The sequence below is a fragment of the Crassostrea angulata genome, chromosome 7 (genome assembly GCF_025612915.1).
Source record: "Crassostrea angulata isolate pt1a10 chromosome 7, ASM2561291v2, whole genome shotgun sequence".
Taxonomy (NCBI): domain Eukaryota; kingdom Metazoa; phylum Mollusca; class Bivalvia; order Ostreida; family Ostreidae; genus Magallana; species Magallana angulata.
The window spans coordinates 46,372,804-46,398,782 of record NC_069117.1 but is presented as its reverse complement, the minus strand read 5'-3'; the positions used below and the strand labels follow the sequence as shown (position 1 = coordinate 46,398,782).

Sequence of the window (25,979 nt, the reverse complement as noted above, 5' to 3'; positions counted from 1 at the left end):
AAACACTGTTTCACTTTCGGTTTGTCCGAGTGACTGCATAGGAGAGTTGATTAAAAATCAACTCCCAAAAACTAAATGCCTGGTTATGATGTCCATGAGGCCCTTTACCAAAATTGTGAAATTCATTACCCCTGGATCAAGGGTTCAGGCTCTAGGGTGGTCCAATATGGCCATATAGTAAAAATGTATTAAATCTTAAAAAATCTTCTTCTCTACTCCCATATATATTTGTTAAAAACTAAATGCCTGATTATGATGTCCATGAGGCCCTCTATCAAAATTGTGAAATTCATTACCCCTTTCTTAGGGGTTCAGGCTCTAGGGTGGGGCCAATATGGCCATATAGTAAAAATGTATTAAATCTTACAAAATCTTCTTCTCTACTCCCATATATATTTTGAATACCATATAATGTTTAAAAAATGTCTTCTCTATTCTCACACATCTGTATAAAAAATGACTTATAATTATGTTTACTAGGAAGTCCTCTACTGAATTTTTAATTTTCATGTCCCCTGGAGTATGGGTTTTGAATCTCAGGGCGAAAATGGATGTATAGGTGTTAATGATATAATGTTAAAAAATTATCTTCTTTACTCCCACACACCTGAAAGGAAAACTGAATTCATGATTTTGTAGACAAGATCTTTAAGTTTTTCGCCAAAATTATAGGTTTCACAGATTTCAGGCAGAGAGGTGGTCGTCATTACAAATCATAAATTTTCTACTACAGAATGAAACCTAATTAATTAAATGCATATATGAGACTCCTCGACAAGTTTGTGTATGGGTTATATACTACACAGGTGACCGTTAAGGCCAGTTGGCCTCTTGTTGTATGTACGGTGTCCGAATTTTTTCTCAATTGTTTTCTTAACCTATTCTTTAACATTGAAATAACAAATATCCAAGTAAATTCCTTATAAATATATTCACTGTTTACATAATCATTCAATATTATTTCGTTGCAAGGATATATTTTAATGCTAACTCCCACTGACTTGGATCCCCCAGAGCTTGTCCATCACCTTACTCTCATTTTTTTTCTAGTTCTAGCTGGTTTATCGAAAATGAAAGTATGTTTTTAATTAATTTTACAATAATGAAATTCAACTAAGCTTACGGACATCATATAGCATGTGTTGAAAAACTAAAGGTGTAGGCTGTTACGCTGCCGCAGACATTTTTTTAGTTTATTAGCAAAAAGTCTTAATTTATAAGTAAAGATTTTAAGATTGAGGTTTTTTTAAAGTTCAATTTTTATACGTGCACTTTACAATACCATCAATATAATCAGACCATCAATATATTCATTAATAATTGAAGCAAATTACTGTAAACGTATCCCATTTAGCTGTATACTAGTATTCTATTGAGCGTTTTTGATGGAAAGCGGCTTCTGCTAAATCAAGCACATCGCTAAATAGCTTTCATGCATGAATAGGTAAAGGTACTTTCAGAAAAACGCTAATTCAAATCCACGCTTACTTGTTGAAAAATCAATTTCCGCCAAATATCGTACAATAAAGCTTTTATATCTTTTCCAGTAACGGAATAAATGGAAGTCTTCTACAAGTCAACGTTGCAGTGGCAGATGATGTTCAGAGTAACATTAACGGAACCATTCTAAAAAGAATGAATGACGGAGTGCTAAGAGCAGAGGATCAATCTGAGGGGGATGTCCTCCAAATGAATGGGTTTAATAGCGGATTTTACAACTCAAGATATGCAGAATACAATCCGGAAAATCAACGTGCAATAGACACTCGAAGAAACAATGTCGAAATCAGTCCAAATACATTCACTTACGGTTGGCAAGAGGGAGATGATCATGGCGACAGGGACGAAGATGATCTAGATAAAATCATGTTTAATGACGGTGATTACAACTCAGAACGGGATGTATACAGTGTGGTAAAGAAAGATAGACGAACTACTGATACAGATGAAGATGGTGGCGACAGAGAGAATTCTGACAACCATCCGGAGTTTAAATTTACAATGAGGTATAATAAAAATACATTTGATAGAAGAAAAGTGGAGGAACGAGGCGGATTAAGTGAATTGTAGGATTTTTCTCATGACATCAGTTTTATCCGTATTCGGGTTGTTGTTTTTTTTTTATTTTACAACAACTTTTTATTTTTTCTTTGAGGTTTGTTTCTATATAACGATACATACTTGTTTATTTAATGCATTATTTTGGAATTAACTTATTGTAATGCAAACTGTGATAATGCCAAGATAGGTCAAACCGATTGGTTGTGTATTTATCCTGTAAAATACTTACTGGTTATTTAAGAAATTATTTATTCTTAAATTCAATCACGTTATTAAGCAGGCTGGATGGTCAACAAATTAACCATTAGATCTACCTAGAATTTTATGATATGACCTGTTTAGCTATAAACTATTATTTGGTTAAGAAAAAATCCATTATTATTAAATATTCATATTTGGATATTTTTCTAAATTTTCATATAGCCCACACCTATCATTAAAGTCTTAAAAATGGCCACGACCATCAAGCCCGCTTAAAAGTATCCCAAAATCAGATTTTACATACTACAACGCAATAATTATACAAAATATTTATTGAAATAAGTTTCTACCTAACAATTTAAAAATGTTAATGACATGGCACATTATGCAGTTGATGATTACAAAATCAACACGAAGAGAGTATACAAATGCCTTTTTCCCTGAATTGCCAATTGCTTTGAATCTCTGAATGGATTATCTCGTCTGTGTAATTTTCTTTCAAATTCAAATTGTTGTCAATATAAATGGCTCTGGTCGACTCCTTGAAATACACGCGATTAGATTCTGTACACCTGTGATTGGTTATCCTCGTCATCTGACTTCCATGCATGAACTACACTCTCCTCATCATCAGACATTTCATACCTATAAAAGAACAAGCAATCTCTAAAAAGCTTTACTTCATCTCCAGAAAAAATCAAGTGTATGATATTCTAGTACACTATAAACACTCTAGCATTTATTCGTTTGTTTTCTGTTATAGTCTCCATACTTTGGTGGAGCTTGTGCAATTTTATGTTTGTAAACCAGGAAATGTGATAAATGTTACTTATGCTTGTGCTTTTCATTAATTGAGCAAAAGAATTTCATAAAAGTTGTACTGTGTTTTTGATTTATACAGTATTAAAAAATATTTACGAGTGTGTGAGATATATGCAATTTGTTTGAATTTTAAACTCTGAATAAAAGTTATAATCATGTTTTTTTACTTTTATATTTAAAAGAACTCAACCTACCAAGGTCGTGAATTTCCTTTGTTTCCTTCATCATCCTAATAAAAGAAAGAAACAAATATTCAAAAGCAGTCCTTTTGTACATTTTTATCAAACTTCACAATGACATTACTTTATCAGTATATGTAATACATTGAGCTATCGGCACTGACCGTGACTGACATTTCATCCCATCTCCGCCTCCTGTTGTCCAGATTGGACTGACTAGAAACCATATCCTTCTGTGGATCAGGGCTAAACAGTTGAATACCGTGTCTTTTATTTTTCCCTGAATGTTGTCCTTTATCCACATTAGATGCCTTTACTTCGTTCATACATGAAGAATCCAACCATCTACCGACCCTACGCCCGCTGGCGGATATCACTCTCTCAACGAATTCTCCTTTATTGTGTTTTAATTTTTCGATTGACTGCAGATGTTTTGCAAGTCTGTGTTCACGCAGTAAATCGTCTGGTAAATCTTCGTTTTCTAAATTTAAACGAATGCTAGTCACAAAACCCACGTCATCATCTTCGTCGTCCTCTTCCTCTTCCTCGTGCGACTCGGTGTATCCACTCCTTGACTTGTCATGTGATGCATTCCACCAATCAGATTCCGTATCACTTGTGTCACATGTTATCGTACCAAGTCGTGACGTCCAATCAGTTTTATCCGTTCCAATAATGCCTGACGTCACTACAGTCGAACACACAGAATCCGTCACACTGGGACTTTCAAGGATCGGCAAGTCAGACTCTTCATTAACACTTGCTCCTGAAAAATGAGGACCGTGTAGCAACGAAGAATCTTGCGCAAAAATTATGTTAGAACTTGAATCCATGAATTGTAAAGAGGTTTCGTTTGTTTTCTCCATATTGTCACCGTTTTCGGAACTTCCCATCAGAAGCTGTTCTAGTTTTGGGTTGTGGTAGACGGGTTGTGTGAACTGGTATCTGTTGTTTCCAGATCGTGACGACACAGTGCTGGTGCTCTTTGATACTGGGCGCTTACAGTCTGACAACATTTGTAATAAGTTCTGCACTTGACAAGTTAGAATTTGCTCAATGTTCACTTCACTGTTTTGACCGCAGACCATTGCAGAATTCCGTAACATCGAACTTGAAAGTTAAAAAAAACCTTTTATATACATGTATATTGTACTTTGAAAAATCTGGACATGCGAGACATGATCGGAAAATTGTTTTATATTTCATATTAATACTTTACATGTGGATAGCGAGTATCAAAAATGAATGTGATATGAATATTTTAATTAACTTTTTGTTCTCTTTTATTAAAAATATGAATACTTCATGCACATTTTCACTTGAGACAAATACGCGTTAAACATTTTTTTACTCCGCTATAAAGTGTGGTGATACCTGAGTAGTTCCTTTGTGTCGGGAGGCATATTAATGGCAGCCTCCCTGACTTGTTCATCCTCCTCTGATGATAAAACAACTTTCCTAAACTCCAATAAAACCCTAGTCAACAGATCGTTAGTATTTGCCAGCGGTGAAAAGTCAAACAGATCTTGTAGCTGATCAGCTTCTGCTTTCAATTTTTCCAATTTCAATCTGAAAAGGAGGAAATAAAAATCATAATTTTTGTTGTATTGAGATTATTAGACTGAAACAAAGGAGAATGTGTAGTTTAAACTTACTTTAGTTTATCCGTGCTATTTGGGTCTTCAACTTTTTGAATTAACCGTTTTGTGTCTTTGTAAAGATTATCGACTGTCTGTAAAATGGTCTCTTGTGCATCAATCATATTACGCATGACGTCATTAAACTGGAATTGATATTTTGCCAACTGCTGTTCCAGCTGAAAAGAGAGTCGAAAAACATTGTATCCTTTTTAATGCATCATTTCTAAAAGCACCAACAACTAAAGCTTAATAATAAATATCAAATACTAGTTTACCTGTTCTAATGTTATGTGATTAGTTGTTCTTTCGGACGTATATCTGCAAAAAAAATTAGAATTTAATTTGAATTTCTATATTGCATATCGAAAACATAATAATACTGTCAGCTTATAAAGAAAATCATTTGTTTCAGACTTCAATGGACGTTTCTTGCCTTAGATTTGCCATTTTGTGTCTCGTTGCCTCTGTCAGAAGACACTGACATGTCTGATACAGCAGGAGTTGTTTGTATACCGACATGTGCCCGTTTTCCAGAGCTAAACTAAGCGCGCTCTTGTTCTGTTTGTTTGCTGTCCAGACATCAAATCCGTTGTCTAGAAGAATCTGCAAAAAAATTAACATCGTTAAACCTAGCATTATACTAGTTAAAAAGATTCCATGAGGGAAATGGGTTTATTTTGATGCCTTGCCTGCAAACAATGAAGATGTCCTTCCTGCGCTGCAAGATGTGCTGCCGTGTTGCCCGACTCGTCATATGGCAGACAAGATGGCGGGTCGGTCTCGAGGTAGGGTATAATAGTCTCCAGAACGTCAGGCTGCAATACAAAATGTTTAAAACTTATAATGATTGCTCTCAAGAGAAGGTTGTACATTTTGATAAATATCAATAATATGTCAATTCAACAGTGCTGTGAAAGGTTTTACGACGCTTCTTGGAAAATTGGTTTCCTTATTTAACACACACCTGTCCATTCTTAGAACAAAGAGCAAGAAGTTCTCCAATCAATTCCGGGTTCAGAGTCCCATCCATACTTCGTCTTTCCAGCAGATCTCGAACACAATCAGTCTTGCCATGCTGTGGAAAAGGACATTTTCATTCAGTACTTCTTCACTTAATTGTTATGAAATAATACTTATTTTTCAAACATTGCATCATATACTTCATTTACTACCTGCACTGCGAACACCATTATTTTGGCGTCTAAGAGAGTGGGGTCCGTTTCGAGGATGAAATCTACAACGTTGGTTCGGTCAGAAAGAACACAGCGTTGCAAAAGGGTCATTCCCGTCGCATCACGAGCAGAAACTGTCTTTCTTAGAGAAGTTTGTGGCCCCTCAATAGAGAGAGCTTTCATTTTTTCGATCTGAGAAGAGAATCATTAGATCGTGCATGTAAATTTATTTGATAATATGCAAATATGGATATAAATGTATCACAGCGTATAAATCAATAAATTTTACACTTACCAGTTGCTGGTCATTCAAGCATAACATTTCCTTCACATCAACGCAGCGGAGTAAACTGCCGGTCGTCGTCATTTCCGGTTTTTCGTGTGCTTTTTGTTTCCCTTTTCTCAAATCATCGGAAAGGTAATCGATGTCAACTTTTGGAACAGGGGGGAGTTTCCGTGAGTTAAGATTGCTTTGCAACTCATCAGTAGTTTGTTTTTTAACACCATTGTCATCACTTTCCCGCGATTTCTTTGCTTTATGTTTACTTGCTTTCATTGTGGATGCACCAGAATTTTGAGAATTGTTGTTTTCATAGGATTTTGTTATGTTTTCACAAGCATTAATGATGGAGTCAGTGATATCTTTTCTTTGCTCGTGTGTATCGCTCTGCTTAAGCGCCTTATATCCTTCTTTGTTTTTATTTTTCTTTCCAAATAAATTGGAAATAAGTTTTGACCGCTTGGAGTCACTTGACTTTGAGTCTTCATCACTGAGTATAGTTTCTTCGTGGTTTGTTCTGTGCTTTTTCTTGAGTTTACTTTGACGACCCTGAGAATTAGTTTCAGACAAATCTACTACGGATTCTGTGACTTCGTTTGGCACATCCTCGGGTAGATCCGCAGAAGCAAAGCACTCCGAAATGCTGTCATCAATGGGGAATTCCCGGACGAAGTTTTCGAAGTCTTGTTCTGTCATCGTAGTAATGTCTGACGTTTCATCTTCCTCGTCGTCTTGGTAACGGTCTCTGATGGTCTGGATCGTCAACATGTCTGAAATAAGACGCGGCAGTCGTTAATGGAAGCAAGAAAAAGAACACTACATTTTGTGGTTCAGATACAACCAATAAAGGGGGAGGTATATATTTAGTTCAGTACTCTATGTTATTCTATTCTGTACATCATTTTATCAAAAAGTAAAGATGAATTTCAAAACAACCACATTAAGCAATAAAGAATTACATGCAAATCCATTTATACCACTCATAATGCATTAACAAAAATAGCTCATTTAAATGATTACGCAGGAGCCTAAAATATCTTTGGTCTGAGCAGTGAATATGTCTGAAGATTTGATTGACAATAGATCACTTACCAAACATGGCCTCCGGATTATCCTCGGGCGTGTAGTACTGATTCAGGGTAAGCTCATTCAGAGATGGAGCAAACATCGTGTCCATACTGCTGGTATCTGCCAAGGAGCTCCGACTGGACAGGGACGTGTGTAATAGGCTGAAGTGGAAGAGAACATATCTCAAATCAATTCATAGATATGCGATAGTTCAGAAGGTTGGATGGTCAACAAAGTACCCAATAATTTTTAAACATATGCGTTAAATTTATGGCATATGTCATGATGATATGATAACAATATTATTTTAAAATATACTAGTGTTTTACAAATTACGGGATTGCGTATGAGAGAGAGAGAGAGAGAGAGAGAGAGAGAGAGAGAGTCAGTCTAATGTTATGATCTTTTGTAAATTTGTGTTTTTAAGGCTTTAAAACAGTGAATATTCCCTTTCACGCCTTCGTGTCTTTGTTTATCTGGCAATTTTAAACCTGACTGGGATAGGCTTGTAAAACTCTCGAGGTGTTACGAGAGATAGACATATACACGTAAGAAGTAAAGTGGTGTTGAAAAGGCATCTTAACCGTTGCATTGACATGCGATTCAATAAATTGCCTACTGAAAAATTGAAATGCTTTTGTCACGCCAATATTTTTTTCTTGACTTGTGCATATTTATCTTCTATTTAATTCCAAATCAATATACATCTTGATAGGCTCACATTCATAGTGCGTTTTTCTTTCTTTTAAGTTATTTCGGTCGCTTTACAAATTGTGCTTATTTACACACTGAGCATTTATCGTACCCCTTTAGTGGCCTTGTGTACTCTACAATTGCATTAATGGCACTTGCACGCGATGTATAATAACTAAAAGGAAAAACGATTCAGGCGATAGGGAAATCCTTGATAAATATAATGTATTACTGAGAGAGAAAACTTGATAAATTACCCGAGTTCAAATGAAATGCAGTTTTGTAATTACTCATTCTTTTCTTCTCAGTCCGCATTTTACGGTTTATATACTTTTTTTCAAAAGAGAGGTTGAATTACACTTCTCACATCTTGATAAAAACGGGGGGTTTAATTGTTTGCCTCCAACACGCTTAAATTAAGTGTTCCTTAAGCAGAAGGAATGTGATTGATCCGGGTCTCTATTCACCAGCTTAGTGATTCATCAAACTTTTAATGAAGAAGAATCTTCATTTTGTACTGAGATTTAAATTAAGGACTTCTTCAAAAACTGAGGGGATTTGATATGTCAGATAAAACCGGTGGCCATCTTCCGTCCTGGCTAAAGCCTGAATAAACAAGATAAAAACTGAGAATTCTCACCATCACAAACCACTCGCCCGGCAATACTGACATTTAGAAAAACCGAAGACGAATCAATCTTGGCAATTGAAAAATGAAGTGCGATCAGTTTCACGGAAAATTTCTCTTTTCATGCGGTGTTATGAGCTTTAATAGTTAATGGCGAGTTTTAGATGAACAGGAAGCTCTGTTTGGGCCGGCTTGGGAGCTAGAACAAACCACAAGACAATAACTCGAGCCCTCAATCATTCAAGCCTTCGGCGAATATATACTTCACCAAAAGGGAGTGTGTACATAGAATCATTGAATACATTATAGACTCAATAGGCTCTTTTGTAGACAAAATAAATATTGGTTTCAAAGACATTTCCAACTTGCTACTCTAGCAGTGCCTTTGCAAACATATGAACACTAACTCAAACATCAGATGGCCGTAAATAATGACACAGATTCATTAAAGGTACAAACATAGTCTTGGGTTTTTTTCCATTGCAGTTTTAGCTATTTCGTATGTAATATTGCAGTTTTAACTGTACTTTCCCTATTCATAGATCATCTGATATTATTGATATAAGCAACGACGGCGTGCTAAGTTTTGAAATCAGATTAAAGCTGTTTTAAGCCTATAACTAAAAGTACATTAAAAAACCTAATTTTTTGTGTCATATATTTCCAAATAATATTTAGTCATGATGTCACCAACTTACTAAAGAGTGTCTTCCGAATCCCATCGCTTCCGGTCCTGATACAGAGGAATAGGAGTATTTCTGTTATCCGAAGAACAGAGAAACTGAAGAACACGGGAGAGAGAAGGGGCACACATTCCTCCAGTCCAAAAAAAACAACAATCTACCACAGAAACAACAGGGGCTCTTTGCCACCAAGATATCCCATACTCCAAAATCAGAAAACGTATATCATTCGGTACAAATTATATCCACTTCTGTCGCTCGTAAGCGGCTGATAACAGCCCTGAACAAACAAGACCCGTGGAACACTGACCATCGGGACCACCCTAACAGAGGGGGCAAAGCACCGAACAGGGGATTAAAAGCCACGGCAAGAAGTGCATGACAGAAAACTCCCTGATCCAACTCCGAGACTGTATATCAGTTAAAATCGCGGACAGTCATTTAAATTCTGATTGCTCAAGGATGTTTATTAATTCCTTTTTTTCAGCCTGTGAGTGATCTTTAATTATGCGCGGTAGTTATAGTGTTGCACATCAAGGCTTGGGACATAAATATGCATATTAGGCCGTCATTCCGTCCTAGTACCAAGCGTATAATTTATGACCACAAAAATAGGCCACATTGTATGCTATATTATCTTAGACCAGCCTTCTCTTTTGTATATGTAAAAGGTAAATCCCATCATTTTGACGTGTGGATAATGTGTCTTTTTCATGATTTAGTACTTCATTGTTTTCTCTTTCATTCTGTGGGTCAGGGCGCAATCATTAAAATCATTATCCCTACGCATGATAAGCTGATGGAGATCGAGCATTTGAAATAACTGATGGTGAAACTGCCTGCCATTTTAGTTAGCAGATTTAAATTAGATTTTCAAAAATGAAAGAGTTATAAAAGAAAACCAATTCAGAAGCCGCAAACCAATTGCAGGAAATTGCATCGTGATTGTTGGTTGTGATATTCCTTTTGAGCAAATTGGGCCTACCTGTAGGTTATTGGCATACATGTATATACCTTGTATGTGTATAAGGGTACATGTAAATGCATCAGGTGGGATCGATAAAAGTGATAATTTTAGTCTTCTTTCGTGTATAAGTTGTTTTGCTTTCGAATGTTTTCAATGAGTCAAATGATAAACTGCTATGTAGTGTATTCCCTACCTACAGTGTTGAAATTTGATATTTTGACAAGTGTGCGATAATCGAACACCGATCGAATTCCAATGCGGCTGCAACCGATAAATAAAAGATGAATTATACATGGCCTTAACGGTAGACGCATCACTGAAAAAAACAGCAATCGTTTTGGAGTCAAATTCTCTAATGGTTAAATATCGAACATATACAGCTCTGTTTGCATTTTGAAACTATTAAATCACACACGTCTCGTAAATATTGATTATAGATAGGTGCTACCTGAAAATTTGAGGAACAGTGCCTGATTATGAAGTAAATACCTGTACAAACTGGGTATCGATTCTCAGGTATTAGCGCCACATCCCTGGTTTGTGTACACAGTATTTATCCTTAGTCTCCCCCCTCATCGGCTGCCGGCGAGTTGAAACATATTCACAACTGCACACAGGGAAACAGTATTCTCTCTGTAAGAATATAGTTGAATACTTTAACTTCTGTCATTGTGAGCGGGGAATATTGTCATTATTATTACCGACACTCAACAATAACGATGGCAGGGAAGCTTTAACTCCAAATCAGACTGAATCGATAGAGCGGCAGGGTCGTGGCAGAGCGCCATTGTTATCCGGGCTAGCATTACATTCTTTATACATTGATATCAAAAGATTTTAATTTAATCAAGGAAAATAAAGGAAAAAATTATTCTACTGGAATCTGGCTTTTTGTTGGGCGGTCAATAAGTCTAAGACACGGGAATTTAGGGGGCTTTGTGGTCCGTTCTCTCAGATTTATCTGTGTAAGCTTCACAAGTGCTGGATGTTTACTTAGTAAGTAACCCTGATATAATAACAGTCCCTAATCCAATTAAAATCCCTACAGTCCGATTTGTCATTATAAATTGGATTTTAATTCTCCTGGGACCGTAAGTAATGAAAAAAGTAAACAGAGATTTAAATGGGAACAATTCTTGCTATGATCTGAATGTGTGAATGTATTGAGAAAGTTCTAAGTCCGCGGGTTGTTACCTATCACCTTTTGATCAAACCTTCTTCAAAGTGTGATCAAACGTATTAGTCCTTCAAAGGTCTTATACTACGCTAGTGTAACTTTTCAATATATCAACAATCCGGGCTATATCCCAACCCTATAAAGAACAAATCTACTCTGAAGTCTTGAAGAGAGGACTGAATTGCGATTCGGTACACATTTTAAGGGAATTTTAAGTGATATACAGCAACATTAATTTCTACCAGAAAAAAGACAACTGTCAAAAAACAGTACACAAGTTACAATTCATGTGTAAAACGCACTTGACTTTCCATCAGTTAATATACGCACTGAAGTCATAAAATGGCCGAAAACAAGCCAGCCAGCCTGCCTGTCTCTGACCAATTAGTAAAACGTACAGTATACTATACACATCATAGATATAGTCCTACCTTTATATATAGAGGCACACACTAACAGTAGTCCAATCTCTGCGCGCACGCTGCAGTGGGTCGCTCGTGTACACGGGGAGAAAGCGCTGCTGATACTATCTGCATTTTAACTTTACATTCCGTGTTTCAGCAATAAACGGCCCGACACGGCAGTTTAACCATCTACACAAAAATAGCCCACAGTAAGTAATTGGACGCTTCAATAAGCATCATTTCCCCCATCTTGTCAAATAACTTGTTCGTCACAGGCCACTAATTCACTGCAGTTCGCTTTCCCATGCGGATCAAACATCGAAGTTGCAATTTGGGTTTTTTTCTTTCAATTCTTTTGGGGCAATTTGATATTGAAATTCAACTGGGCCTTGTGACAAAATTGTTCTAATTACACCCTATATTGTGGAGATGGCGCCGCGATAACTTGCAATTCATGTCATTCAACTGTGGCAGTGTGCAAATAACGAAACAGTAATAAAAGTTTTGCGCCAGAAAGACTTGATAGAAGGGGAATTTTTCAATTTGTAAGGTTAATAAGAGGTCTTGAAAAGTGTCAGAGTAAATTAAATTTCTCGTATATTAATATAAATTGTGATCTTGTTAGCTAAGATCTTAGAAACGCCATGATTCCTAGCTGCTTTGGAATTTCTTAATTCTACACACGACTAAGAAAAATAAATACGGCGTTCAAATTGATTTCTTTATAAAGATTGTATGAAGAGAACAAAAGTTTCATAACTGAAATTAAAACATCGCTTTAAGAGCGTAGCTGATGTGAAAAGATGAAAGCATAACATTCTTTGATGGATGATTCATAAATATTTGTGTGAAAGCTTTTAAATAACAATTTATATTATCTTTCTCTCTCTAAACAAAAATAGCATGCATCATCGCCTGAGAAAAACCTACAAAAGTTGTTGAAAAAATAAATCCTGGAATGAAATTTAGATATTTTTTTTAAAATTATGTTTCCATAAAAAGTTTAGGAAAATAAATTAATATATTCTAAATGATCAAAATTTAGAACAGCGAAAATTCAATCATTCGCACTTTGTCTATTGGAAAATAATTATCTGCCCTTTATCGTGTTTATAGAAAGCAGTCATTTTCAAAATGTATTACCCGAGATATAAAATTTCACGGTCTTACCACACATTTTTTTTTGGTAAGGCAAAACATGTAACATAGTACTTCTAAACAGCATTTCCGGGACAAAAAAAGTGATGAAATGGTCATTCTCTATATATTTTATAAGAAACAAACAAATAATAACAGAAGCACTGTCTACATGTCACGTTTCAAGCCATAATTCGGTAGAACCACTCTAGTTTGTTCATTGGTGTCTTGTAATATTCTAAACTTATTATTAAATAATAAGTCATTTAAATTTTTTAAAATTATAAATGTCTTATTTGTTGCCGTTTAAGTTTAGATGAAGTCCGTTTTCTATGTTTTTTAAAGACGCTTCTCATACATATATAGGCTTTAGTTTTCTTTTTCAATCTTAGCAACAAAAAAAGTTTGTTAAAGAGCCCTGGTAAAAGTCTAAATGTTTGTTTTTATACTTCTTTAATTTTATCAATAGTAAATACGCTAATGAAATTGATTTCTAAAATTTTAATAATTGGAACATAAACATATAACTTCATAAATACTTGCTTAAATTTTCTAGAACAGTTTATCGTGCAATAAAGACTACTATATTACTGAAATTTTAATAACAGGAATAAGAACAAATAATAATTCTTGATTTCAGTAAGGTAAATGATTCTATTTTAAGATTTTCATGAGTTTGGGAAACAGTTTTAGGGCATTTTGCGTGGTTATTCTCTTGACATCTTGAGGAGTCATGTTTTTTACTTTGGCGATGTAATCACAAGATATCTGTACATTAGCAGGTTCATTCCTCTCGCCTTTCACTGGACCTAACCCAGGACAATCAGTCTCCAACACAATGTTCTCCATTGGCAACTGCTTGACAAGTTTTAACTGATCACTTCTTACAATCGAGGGCGGAATTGAAAAGAAATATCCTTCTTTCACTCCCTCCATCGCAGTACTTGGTCTTCCATCAAACGCATGCAGGAGGACAGATTTAGCACCAAATTCTTTTAAAGCTGCTATAGTGGGTTTACCCGCAGATCGTGAGTGTACATTTAGTGGAAGGTCATACTTATTTGCCAGTTCAACCTGGGTTTTCAAAACGTTTCTCTGGATATCCTTGTGAATGCTTTCCGGAGTAATACGTGGCTGAAAGTCCAGACCAACTTCCCCTAATGCACAAACTCTATCGGCATTCTGCTCTATCTCTGTTAAAACTTTATCTAGGTCTTCTTGGCTGACACATCTTTGTTCACCATTAGAATCTTTCTGGACAGGGTGGATACCTAAACAAGGAACCAGTACATCGGGATACTGATCACAGAGTCGCAGCACTAAGGGAAAGTCAGACGGAGTCACTGTACACACAAGGACGGCTGCTACTCCAGCTCTCTTTGCATTTTCAACCACGGCTTGGATGTCATGTTCGAACATTGAATCTGCAAGATGTGTATGACAGTCAACAAATCCTACATTTTCACAATCCATCTTTGAGCTTAAATCAATTTTAAAAGGTATGCACCTGTTACTTTCCCTTATTTTTTTTTTACTTGAAATGTTGTTATACCAACTCACTACCGGATTTTCAATTATTGTGCATAAGAGTTAAAACCAAATGGATTTTTTTCCGGCGAATTCTTCATAGTAGTCAAGTTGATGAACGTTTCTAACATCTACAATATTTGTTTAGTTTTAAGGTGTTGTTATACATAATGAAATGTCAGTATCCTTATTATTACGACTATGAAGTTTTTATAAAATAAAGATGTGACTCGAAAACTAAGGCGAATTCCAGCATATCTGTACCATGTACAAAATACTTCGAGCTGTTTTAAAACACTCATTTAAAATTGTTGCAATCTCTCAGTCTGCATTTAAAATTCCTGTACCTACGATTTGAAATCACTGAATTTTTCATTTTTTTTTTTTTTTTTTTTTTTTTTGTATAAAATGGTTTACTTGTGCATTTGAATGATTAATCAAAGTTTGAATTTTACAAGTCAATTCATAAGAGAGATACAGAGGTATACAATAAAGCTCGAGTCTTACATGTATATTAATTTGTTTACAAATAAAATGCAGTGAGGAATTACCATTTCTTTGACAAAATATCTCGTGGCAATCAAGGGTTTATTCTAATTGCGAGGGTTTCATAACCTGGAGTTATCTTTCGTAACACGAGTTATCTCTCCATTAGAACAGGTATAGATAGCGCTATGTAACCAGTATAAACAGATGGTTGAAACAAACGTTTTTTGTCTTGTTTAATCGGTTATTGGTGTAAATTGTCAATATAGAAAGACGACTGTGCAATTAAAAGATGCTGTTATACTAAAATACTAAAAAAATAGTAGAGAGATTTGACGAGCGCGCCTAATCGTACCATATCCAGGCATATACCATGGTTTTTGAACGTGGATTGGGAGGGGGGGGGGGGGGGCTCATAAAAAAAACTACTTAAAAAACCAGAAATTACAACCTCTCAAATCGTGAAAATCCTAATCCGTTGGGGGGGGGGGGGTATAATGTACTTTACTGTACAGCAGACCTAGCTTAAATCATGAAGCATTTCATTCTTTTCACAGATTCACTATTTATTGATTTGCTACGAAAAAAGGTAAGGGGGCGGTAACTTTTTTATTCACTTTTTTATATGTAAATTTATGAAAAATATCTGTTGCAAGAAGAGGGGAGGGTAGCCCCCCCCCCCCCCCCTCCATTGATGCCACGCGCCTTCCATCTACCAATAAAAATAATGCAGTTGCTGGCGGTGAAGTGCGTGGTTTTAGAAGAGCGCTGCTGATACATGTACAATTTATTATACAGAGAAGTAGACATGCAAAGCAATCCTAAAGACATGAATGGTTTTGTCTGTCCACCTCTCAAAAGAGAATATTTCAATCTATCAGGAGGTCGAAGTACAAAGATAGGCATTATACCTACGTATGAATGTATCTGCACTGAACATTGGCGGACCTTACTATACTTACTCTTGATGGATTTCATTTAGATAAATGAATGACTAATTTCAATTTCACCATCGTGGGAATTTAAGAGATAATGGATAAAAACATCTGCAACCTAGCTTTTGCGCAATTTTTCGCATACACCACTTGCAATCATGTTTTCATTTAAAGTTGCGTTCCGATTTTGATTGACAACAGTCATGTCTATATTTTTATATATAGTTCATTCCATCCTTAATTTTTCATGAAAAGTTTATTCCTAAAATGGTGTTTGCTATAGATGGTACGTGAATAAAGAGCAGTTCAATTATATAAAGGGCATTGAGATAAATGATAAAAGTAATAAATGTACTAATAGTAAAACAAACAAACTACAAAAATTATTTAAGCTGTCTCCTCAAAGACTTAAAAGAAAAGAGATCTCTTATTTTAAACCAAAGACAAATTCAAATTTCGATGAAATCTCTATTTAAAAGCACTGAGCTCTATTTTCAATCTGTTTTGTTGAGAAATTCAAATGATTGTCATCGATTAAACATCCTGCATGACAGGTACACTACAGCTGCCTGAATTGATGACCGTCGGTGCCTGGTAAAATACCAATACCCACTGCGTGTACATACATATTTTTTTTCATGAGAGCATGGCATTTCGAACGAATGCATCTCAACAGGCTAGCGCAAACATCGTATTTTGAAAAAGTGTGCGGGGGTTAGAAGAGCAGACCGACCAACCGAAAATCAAGACGAAAAACAATTAATAAACTAAAAAAATCACTTCACACATTTTCAAAATCCCAGTCTGTGAAAAAAGCGGAGCGGGGGGGGGGGGGGGATCTCGTATATATATGTATCTTTGAATTTAATCAGAATTATATAAATGCAAACTTTCCTTTAGGTCTATATTGTTTTTGCGTTGTCCTCAGAAGAAAAAAAAATATGGACAGTTCGTTAAGAATATATATTTCTATATTTGATTTCTAAAGAAGATTTACGGATTCGTAGTTTCAGCTCTAACCCATTGCGCTACGCTGTTAGGTACTAACTTAGAGAAAGAAACTATTCATGGTGCTATAATTGACAATTCGGTATTTCCACCCCTGCGAATGTTATTGTCATTTAAGTTTTGGACCACGTGGTTATATTTGACCCTTTCAGTTTCGCAGTTAAAATCGTGCCTCGTGTTTGTAGTCTCTTTCATAGAATCTAGGTACTTGTAGTCAAATATCAAACCTAGAGGTTTATTGATTTTTAACTTTATCTTCATTAATTGGTGGATAAAATGTGCTCTAGAAATAAATGTGACAATAGAAGAAAATAGTTTTTTTTCTGCTGTTGCAACAACTAACATGATTAGAAGAGACACCCCTAAGGGTTTATTTTCGATCCGCGCTTGACAGACTATTCTATTTTATGCAGAATGTTTCTTGAAAATGGCTCGATATACTAAGTTTTTATGCAAAACAGACACTCATTATTTTTTTAAAAAACATGGTATTGCACACTACATGCATCAAACATGGCTTTGATTTTATTAAGCAACCCAATGTTTAAATTTTTAACCACTCTACACGTGGTTGAACACGAACGATAACTCTGTTCTGAATATCATCGTTTAATTTAATAACCGCTAGGTAGTGAAATAAAACATACATCTTAGACGTTTTTCATGTTTTAACATAAATCAAAGCAGGATATGATATGAAAAAGGACCAGTCCTTACGGATTTTGAGAATATTATCCAAACAGATATACTTCCGCACGAAATTTCACAGGAACTGAACAATTCTCGGTGAAGTCTCGTGAACTTTCATTCGAGCACCTCTGGATTTATTATATACTTAGCAACGATAAAGGAAACATTCCCAACACATTCGCAGGGGTGTTGTTGCTGTTTTCAACAGGCATTTTGGTAAATCTGCGGCATTTTGATTATTCAAAAAACTGCAGTATGAAAATTATTTAAAAATATAACAAACTACATGTGTAATGATTTGCTTTTAAACTAAAGAAAATACAATGATTTGAAATATAGCTTCGTGTTTCGTACACAGAAAATAGAACTATTATAAGTTAATTCCGTAAATTATTCATACTAACAATTTAATCGGAATAGAAATCAAGCACACATGAATCACTGCACTTTCGATATGCTTCTTTTTTTTTTTTTTTTGCTTGTCAGGATTTTTTTGATAAGCCTGCCCCCTATCAAAAACGATGCTGCGTGTCTGATATCTACATGTAATAAGGGCATAAATTAATAGAATTGTAGAATGGACTGCAGGCAAGTTGCGCCGTTTTTTGAAAGGGAATGGTCGAGCTACGGAAAATACTTATAACCAAATCCGTTAATGGGTTGGGGTGCCTATCTTTTGATTAATTGGAGTTGAAATACATGTACGAAATACATGTATACACTTCCCCAATATTGTTTTTGCGTTGTATTAAATAAATTAAATACGGTTTTCAATAAAAGTTTGCACCCCCTCCCCCTGTGCCTGCGATCAGAAGTTGATTTCAAATTGTTCCTTTGCAAACATATTATAATTTAATCCTTTCATAGTTTCTTTAAATCTATAGTAAAAAAATGTAAACCTTTGATTCTGGAGTTTTCATTCGTTTATATAGACGGGTTTTAATATTACGTTAAGGTACATGTACAGTTCAAACTCATTTATCAATTAAAGGGACTTAGACACGATTTGGCTTAAAATTTTCAAATACATGTATTATTTTTCCAATTTCAATGTGTATAATGATAAACATAGAAGTTAATAATGCTATGTTACAATTTGAAAGTCAAATATCAAGTTATAAGCAAGACACAGATTTCATAATTCTTTGTTTTGTAAAAGTTTGATTATTGTCATTGTTTACATATGAGTTGTATTGGTGTAAGTTTCAATAAAATATAACTTTCTTTTGTTGATAATAGTTAAATAGTATTTATGAAGATATTGAATTAGTTTAAATTGTTCTTTACAAGTCATTTTCTCTAAGAAATGGTAATTATCTACATTATATTTTTTGTAAACAACCATAAGACTTTGTTTACATTACAATGATTTCTCACATATGTATCTCGCTTGTAACTTGACTATAACATTCAATATTTTGGTCAATCATTTAAAATGCGCCAGTGAACCATTTTATACATAAAAAATATTTTTTTTTTCTCAAGCGTGTCTAAGTCCCTTAAAAACTGACCCATTAAAATGTGCACGACCCATTTTGTCCAAATTTTATTTTAGTAACTCTTTTAGCTTTGGAAATAATTTCAAAGCATTCTCTGTTGTGATTCTTTTTACTTCTTGCACTGTCAGCCCTTTCTCCTTCGCTATGTAGTCACAAGATATTTGTACATTTGAAGGCACATTCCGTTCACCTTTCACTGGACTTAACGCAGGACTGTCAGTTTCCAGGAGAATATGTTCCATCGGCAGCTGTTTGATTAGTTTCCCCTTCTGTTCACTACGTACAATTGAAGGTGGAATAGAAAAGAAATATCCTTCTTTTACACCCTCCATTGCTATGCTAGGTCGCCCATCGAAAGCATGCAGTAAAACGTTTTTGGCACCAAATTCTTTCAAAGCCGCAATTGTCGGTCTACCTGCAGATCTTGAATGCACATTTAATGGTAAATCATATTTCGCAGCCAGTTCTACTTGGGCCTTTAGCACGGCCCTTTGGGCTTCTTTGTGTTCAGCACCAGGTGTAATTCGAGGCTGAAAATCCAAGCCCACCTCTCCTATAGCACATATTTTGTGAGCATGTTTCTCTATCTCTGAAACTGCCATCTCAAAATCATGTAGAGTGACGCATCTCTCAATGTCATCTTCATTTTTCTGTACTGGATGAATGCCCAAACAAGGCAACAGTATGTCGGGAAACGTTTCACATAAGCGTAGAACCTTAGGTATATCTGACGGAGTTTCGGCACAAACCAAAGCGGCCACAACGCCAGCTTCTCTAGCATTATCCACTACATTGTGAATGTCATCAGTAAATATTGCATCTGCGAGATGATTATGACAATCTATATAACCGTTGAATTCCATCTTAAACGTCAACACGTAGCGTTTGTCAACTTCGTGACGAGCCCCTGTGGTTTGTCCAGACCAAAATACACCGGATATTTAACGAGCAGAGTAAAATAAAATCTGTATTAATCTACGATGTAATTCCGGCAAGTGACAATCTATGAGATGTTGCCTCCATATTGCGAGTAACTAAGTGTAATATGTCAATAATTTTTTAATGTCGTGTACAAACAGTTTTACAAGAATAATGAACACATGCAGGTTATGTGTGACACAAATAGTATTTTGCTCACCGAGCTCTGGTCACTATTGGCCCGTCCGTCTGTCTGTCTCTCCGTCCATAAACTTTGTTTAAAAATATATGATTTTCTACTTCTTCTCCAGAGCCAGGCACGTAGCATCGGGGTGGGGGGGGGGGGTGCAGCCCCAATTTTATGCGCAGCAAAATTTTTCTTAAATTTACATACAAATAATTGAATTAACATGGAGTTGTCTCCCCCCCCCCCCCCCCACTTTTAAGGGACGGTGTAAAAAATGGAATTGAGCAGTGAAATTGAAGTGAAAAGTATAGTTGGAAATTGGATGGGTGTCTAAAAAATATCCTTTACAAGAACCACTACCGTACGTTGTCCTCTTGAGTAATTAAGAGAGGGATAAACAATCGTGGATTTTGGTGTTGATTGCCAAAAAAAAAATGAATATCTTGAAATTAACATAGTCCATAGCATACGTAGTAGCGAGCTAGCTAGAATATGAATGTGTATATCGCAGATAGCAGTTTTTAAGTTATCACGTAATGCCATAATACTTACATGTAGTCATAGAATGAGAGGTCACAGGAGGGGGCGCAGAAGTTTAAAGTAATCTATATTTTTTTAAACTGTTAATGCTAATAATAGTACACAAACCAATTTCTATTCTTTAAACTCCACTTTATTTCAAGTTAACTGTTAATGCATGGGGGCATTTGCATCCTTTTGTCAACAAACATGACTCGAATCAAACGAAAATCCACATGTCAAGCAGCCATTTAATATTAAACATTTTGAATGATTGGAATACTGGGCCCGATTTTTTTCCGAAATTTTTTTTCCACATTTTTTTTTTTTTTTTTTTTTGGAAAAAAAAATTACAAAATACATCGGAGCAGACCATTTTCAGAGAAACGGGGATAAGAATCTAAACAATAATTTTATGTGGCCTGAGACAAGCAAGCTTTGTGTCAATTTTAGCTTCTAATTATTTCCATTAATACAAAACATGGCACGGATAGAGGCTAAGCATTTTTTAAACAATGACCTTGACCTTGCCCGAATGACCTTAGTTCAAGGTCATGACACACCCTTAGGTCATAAGCAATCTTTGTGTGAAGCAAGAACTTCCAATGTTTCTACATAAGAAAGATGTGGACCTGACACAAATTAAATTGCACAGACAGACGGATGGACAGACAAGGTGATTCCTATATACCCCGCAAACGAAGGGGGGGGGGATGTTATAAATATATCAAAATATCAACAACAAAAAATATCAAAAAGTTAATCTTAAAACTACATGTATTGTTTACAATAACTAGCTATAGTTTACGTTTATTAATATAGTTTTGAACAGATAACTAGAGTTTATTGGCTGAAAACTCTGATAACAAATGTGAAACAAAAAATCTGATAATCATAGTTTTATGATTTGTCTTCGATAAATTTCTGGTTTACATCTTTTTATACTTTGAATTTTTATACTTTATTAAACATACTAGTACATGTACTAGTATACAGAGTTTGAATTTACTTTGAGGTTACATACAAGTAAAGCACAAAATGTTTCCATTAAATAAACATCTACTTTTTAATCAACTTTAAATTTCAACTTTAAGAATGAATGTTTTGTAAAATAACTTTATTTCAATAAAATTCACTATAAAACAATATCCATGTATTTACATTTCTACAATAGACAGGGCTCCATCCGAATCTCCTCATACAATTAATTTCTGTACACTCTTCAATGAAATATTCTGATTTTTCATCGCCTACAACAAGCTCCATATTCCATTGGGAAATTCTAAAAGCTAGCTGACAATACAGAAGGACTCTTCCACTTTTAAAATCCCCAAATGACCGATTCCTATACATGAGACCGCAGTGTCAATCTGCCTGTAACACCAGTCAGTAATTTTGTGATCACTGTCAGTCCTGAAACCTGAAGCTATCACTGACCACCCTCCATACATTGTTCTGCGATGTCAGCATGAAGTTTTGGTGGAAGGTCTTTGATTTCCGGTTCTGATATTTCACAGTTCCGTAAGTTTTCACGATGATTGAGAACTGGCCTCCTGATACTTTGTCTGAAAATTAAAAAAATAATTGCATGACAAGTAAAATGTCAAATGCCAATGTATTTAAAGCTATGCTGCACTGTGTCAATGACATTTTTAAGTTTATTAACTTGTACTCCCACTTCTAAATTTTCAAGAAATTGGTGGTCCCCAATAACCTATGCACCGAACCTACATATACTGTAAACGTATTATATTTGGTGTGTACGGTATTTGGCGAAAATTAGTTTTTGAACAAGTTGGCGGGGATTTGAATTAGCGTATTCTTGTATGTGACTATTCATATACATGGCATTTAGCGATGCACTTGATTTAGCGGAAGCTGCATTCCGCCCAAATCTAGTACGTTTACAGTAAATGCTGAATCTGCACCAAAATTTTCAGATACTAGAGCAGATTTAACCAACTGCCCCATGATAATGTATTTTTCAGTTTTTCTGCATACCTGAGATAGGTTGACAGTCCAAGGATTCCATCCTGTGTTCTGTGACAGGTAGTCCCTCCAGGTATTTCTGGATATTCTCTAATCCCGACAGTCCGTTTCCATTCCACACCATTGTTGCTGTATCCAGGTATAGCTTGTTAAGCATCTGAAACCAAAGATAAAAACAGTCGTGAAGTTCAGTCAGACTTGGGGCATGATGAAATCCAATAAAGCCCTATGGGCTTTATGATAGATTTGATCTCGCCCTGACCGACCTTATAATATTCAAAGAATGATTCCTTATTACTTATATTTATATAACTTTAAGCCATCATATGATTGAATATCTAAATATAAATATGTGAAGTTTAGTCCGACTCTCATGAAAATTATGACTACCGTACATATCTCATTAATTTTGTTCTGTGCAGTTGTGTACATAATTAAAATGTCATAAGCAAGCTGTAGTCTAGTTTATTTCAACATTCTAAGGGGAAAAACTTGTACAGTGTTGTCAGTACTTGTTTCTTAACACAAATAACAGAACATCTGTATTAATTGGATTGGTGAAATATACCTACCATGCCCTGGAAGTAATGATACAAATCCCAAATACATGTATACGGTAAATGGATACTCCATCTTTTTAATATGCAAATCAATAATTTAAACCATAAATGTTTGAATCATCTCAATTTTTAAATTGGCATAAAGTTAGGAGAGAAATATGTAGGCATATTTTCTCCTTTTCAATGTATTTATATATATATAAATTGAATAAAATGCTTCTTAAATCAACAGCACTATGATTGTAATTAAAGTACAAAAATTAATATATCGGGTAATTGAATTCCCTGTCCACATTTTTTTAAGCCTAATACCGTAGTTTATTTACAGGTATGTTAATATTATGTTTAATTCTTTATAATTTTATTTTGTAGTGCAGAGGCGAGTTCAACGAGCTCGCCAAAATTCCCTATATCCGCAACACAAATTTTGGAGAGCAATCGCGAGTCTCGCTCTGCTGAACATGCATTAAGTCACAGAAATTGGCATCATATATGGAAAAATTTTAATTTGGGGAATTTTAAAATCCTTAATGTTTTTAAAAATGTCAAATAAAAGCAAGAAGCAAGACATTTATTGCAACAGTTTTAATAAGTACCGTACACGTACTGGGTACATTGTTTTCATCTTAATCATTCTCTCAATTATTTATGTCTATAAGCTGGAAAAAAGAATCACCAGTATTTGTCATAACAATATCAAATTCACAAATACATGTATCATAAATAAAAAGTTATCACATTCTTTAAAAATATGTACAAATCACATAATTGTAATAAAAATATGTAAAAGAACTACAGAGATCACAGATAATTAAAATCATCGAGTTGTCTAGCCATATTAACACCAGTATGAACACTAGCAGACAAAAGCAATGACATGTCTTTATTGATAAAATAGGCACTGAATATACTTAAAAACCATTTTACATTGATTGGTTGGATTGTTAGAGATGCAGTGATAAATGAAATACCCTATCCAATGCAATTAGATATTTAATAAAGCTCCTGTGTTAGCAACAGTAAGTCAGCATGTGCTCTAGCTATATGCCCCTCATCCATCAACATCTGTAGCTTTTTGTGAATGTTTAACCCTAATAGCTTCCTTATATGGATGCAACATATATCCCGCAGTGACTTTGCACTATAAAACAGTTGCTGAGCTTTTCTTTTATGAAACACTGAGTCATTGTCAAGGTCATCCAACTTTAATAAGCAATCCTCAAACTCGTAAACATCCGGATAAGTCGCCCACTTTAGAAGCAACAGGAAAATATCAGCAGCTTTGGAACTCAGGTGACTGCTTGGAAACATCTCTGGAAGAGACTCTGATGGGTAATTCAGTTGCAGAAAAAGTTTAACCAACTTCATATTCTCTTTTCTAGCAGCCATAGACAGTAAATTCCTTCCTCTTAAGCTGTTCTTCAAAATATCACCCTCTGCTTGGAGAAGCAGTTGACAAATTTTCAAATTTTCATTTGACACAGCAATACCCAAGATACTTAATTTTTCTTCCTGGTAACCTCCTACCAGACTGTTCTGCTCCCTGGGCATATAATTCACATCTGCTCCATATGTGAGTAAATGAGATACAATCTTGGTATTGTTTTCATGGACTGCAATAACAAGGGGAGTTAAACCACCATTGTCAGAAACATTAGGATTAGCTCCACCTTCTAGCAAATGAAAAACACTAAGATCATCATTTTTTGACACTGTTATATGCAAGGGACTTCTTCCATTTGAATTGACATCACATACAAGAGCACCAGCCTTGACAAGAACTTTAACAACTTCTGAGCTAATTCTTGGTCGTGATACAGCAGTGAACAGGGGGGTAGAACCTTTGAGATCTTTAGCATTTACATGGGCACCTGCCTTTATAAGTAGTTCAGACACAACAGGATCCCATTTCTCCGCTGCCATGTGGAGAGGTGTTGTTTTAGAATGCTCTGGAGCAAGATTAACATCGCAACCAAACTCTATCAGAGACTTGATTATCTCAATATATTTCCCCTTGAACGCTGTCTCATAGCGAAAAATTGCACGCATCAAGGGAGTTATGCCATGGTTGTTTTGAAGATTTTTGGACATGTGATTACTTTTCAAAAAGCTAAGAACAGCTTGACTATTTCCATGTTTACAGGCAATGTGCATGGCAGAATCACCAGATTTATTTTCAAAACAGAGATTGGCTCCCAACATTAGCATATCCTCTATAACGGCAGTATGTCCCTTTTCTGCAACAATATGTAACGCTGTACCCCCAGTGTGATGTGAAGAAATGTACGGCTCGGTGAATATATAATTAACATCCACACCATCAACAAGTACACAATCTTCTAATTTTGACAGATCGCGATTAACCGCTGCCATGTAAAATTTCTGAATGATATCCGGAGATTCTACCACCATTGCCATCACGCTCTTGAATGATTAAAGATGTTTTGGTGACAGGATTTAGCTTTTGGCCAATTTTTCCTGCCAAAATCAAAGATATTTTGTAAATATCTCAAAGCAGAAAATACAAGCACATTATTTGGAAGTACCGG

General features: G+C 35.3%; 5 protein-coding genes across 10 annotated transcripts in view; 1 reads left to right on the top strand and 4 right to left on the bottom strand.

Annotated features, from left to right (window-relative positions):
• The window catches only part of LOC128192314 (uncharacterized), a 29,686-nt gene extending 27,260 nt beyond the window's left edge, over positions 1 to 2,426 (top strand). For both annotated transcript variants that reach the window (XM_052864908.1, XM_052864907.1), the window contains exon 39: positions 1,548 to 2,426. In XM_052864908.1, coding sequence (XP_052720868.1) covers positions 1,548 to 2,070 — 523 coding nt within the window. In that variant the 3' untranslated portion in view covers positions 2,071 to 2,426. The remainder of the gene's footprint in view (positions 1 to 1,547) is intronic.
• Positions 2,427 to 2,576: 150 nt separating this feature from the next.
• On the bottom strand, positions 2,577 to 12,266 carry LOC128192317 (uncharacterized). 4 transcript variants are annotated; one of them, XM_052864915.1, is made up of 14 exons: positions 12,003 to 12,266; positions 10,884 to 11,027; positions 7,448 to 7,584; positions 6,371 to 7,125; positions 6,076 to 6,267; positions 5,868 to 5,978; positions 5,593 to 5,718; positions 5,337 to 5,506; positions 5,179 to 5,221; positions 4,919 to 5,079; positions 4,638 to 4,832; positions 3,428 to 4,373; positions 3,279 to 3,313; positions 2,577 to 2,907 (listed from the first exon to the last, which is right to left on the bottom strand). In XM_052864915.1, the coding sequence occupies exons 3-14, from the start codon at positions 7,530 to 7,532 to the stop codon at positions 2,820 to 2,822; spliced, it is 2,907 nt and encodes a 968-aa protein (XP_052720875.1). In that variant the 5' UTR covers positions 7,533 to 7,584; positions 10,884 to 11,027; positions 12,003 to 12,266; the 3' UTR covers positions 2,577 to 2,819. The 4 variants fall into 4 exon arrangements, with proteins under 4 accessions (XP_052720875.1, XP_052720874.1, XP_052720876.1 ...); XM_052864914.1 differs by lacking the exons at positions 10,884 to 11,027; positions 12,003 to 12,266 and adding an exon at positions 9,443 to 9,946 and having other exon boundaries at positions 3,428 to 3,735; positions 3,775 to 4,373; XM_052864916.1 differs by lacking the exon at positions 12,003 to 12,266 and having other exon boundaries at positions 10,884 to 11,141.
• A 365-nt stretch (positions 12,267 to 12,631) lies between these two features.
• LOC128192340 (putative deoxyribonuclease TATDN3) lies at positions 12,632 to 14,811 on the bottom strand. The gene has a single exon (XM_052864947.1). It carries the CDS (start codon positions 14,583 to 14,585, stop codon positions 13,767 to 13,769), a length of 819 nt encoding a protein of 272 aa, XP_052720907.1. The 5' UTR covers positions 14,586 to 14,811; the 3' UTR covers positions 12,632 to 13,766.
• Positions 14,812 to 17,676: 2,865 nt separating this feature from the next.
• LOC128192341 (putative deoxyribonuclease TATDN3) lies at positions 17,677 to 20,174 on the bottom strand. The gene has a single exon (XM_052864948.1). The coding sequence runs from the start codon at positions 20,118 to 20,120 to the stop codon at positions 19,305 to 19,307; it is 816 nt and encodes a 271-aa protein (XP_052720908.1). The 5' UTR covers positions 20,121 to 20,174; the 3' UTR covers positions 17,677 to 19,304.
• Positions 20,175 to 21,765: 1,591 nt separating this feature from the next.
• LOC128192327 (NTF2-related export protein 2-like) overlaps positions 21,766 to 25,979 on the bottom strand; it is a 5,925-nt gene continuing 1,711 nt past the window's right edge. The window contains exons 3-4 of one of the 2 annotated variants that reach the window (XM_052864927.1): positions 22,883 to 23,027; positions 21,766 to 22,446 (exon numbers count right to left, since the gene is read on the bottom strand). In XM_052864927.1, coding sequence (XP_052720887.1) covers positions 22,289 to 22,446; positions 22,883 to 23,027 — 303 coding nt within the window. In that variant the 3' untranslated portion in view covers positions 21,766 to 22,288. Of the gene's footprint in view, positions 22,447 to 22,882; positions 23,028 to 24,000; positions 25,909 to 25,979 lie in introns of those variants that run through there. The other variant, XM_052864926.1, reaches the window with a different exon arrangement.

Excerpts from the sequence above, each read along its gene's own strand:
- LOC128192317 (XM_052864913.1), bottom strand. The coding sequence starts at position 9,558 with ATGTGTGCCCCTTCTCTCTCCCGTGTTCTTCAGTTTCTCTGTTCTTCG. Across the intron at positions 7,126-7,447 it reads TAATCCGGAGGCCATGTTTG|ACATGTTGACGATCCAGACC; the intron begins GTAAGTGATCTA and ends GTCTTATTTCAG. Across the intron at positions 3,314-3,427 it reads GGGATGAAATGTCAGTCACG|GATGATGAAGGAAACAAAGG; the intron begins GTCAGTGCCGAT and ends TTCTTTTATTAG.
- LOC128192340 (XM_052864947.1), bottom strand. The coding sequence starts at position 14,585 with ATGGATTGTGAAAATGTAGGATTTGTTGACTGTCATACACATCTTGCA.
- LOC128192341 (XM_052864948.1), bottom strand. The coding sequence starts at position 20,120 with ATGGAATTCAACGGTTATATAGATTGTCATAATCATCTCGCAGATGCA.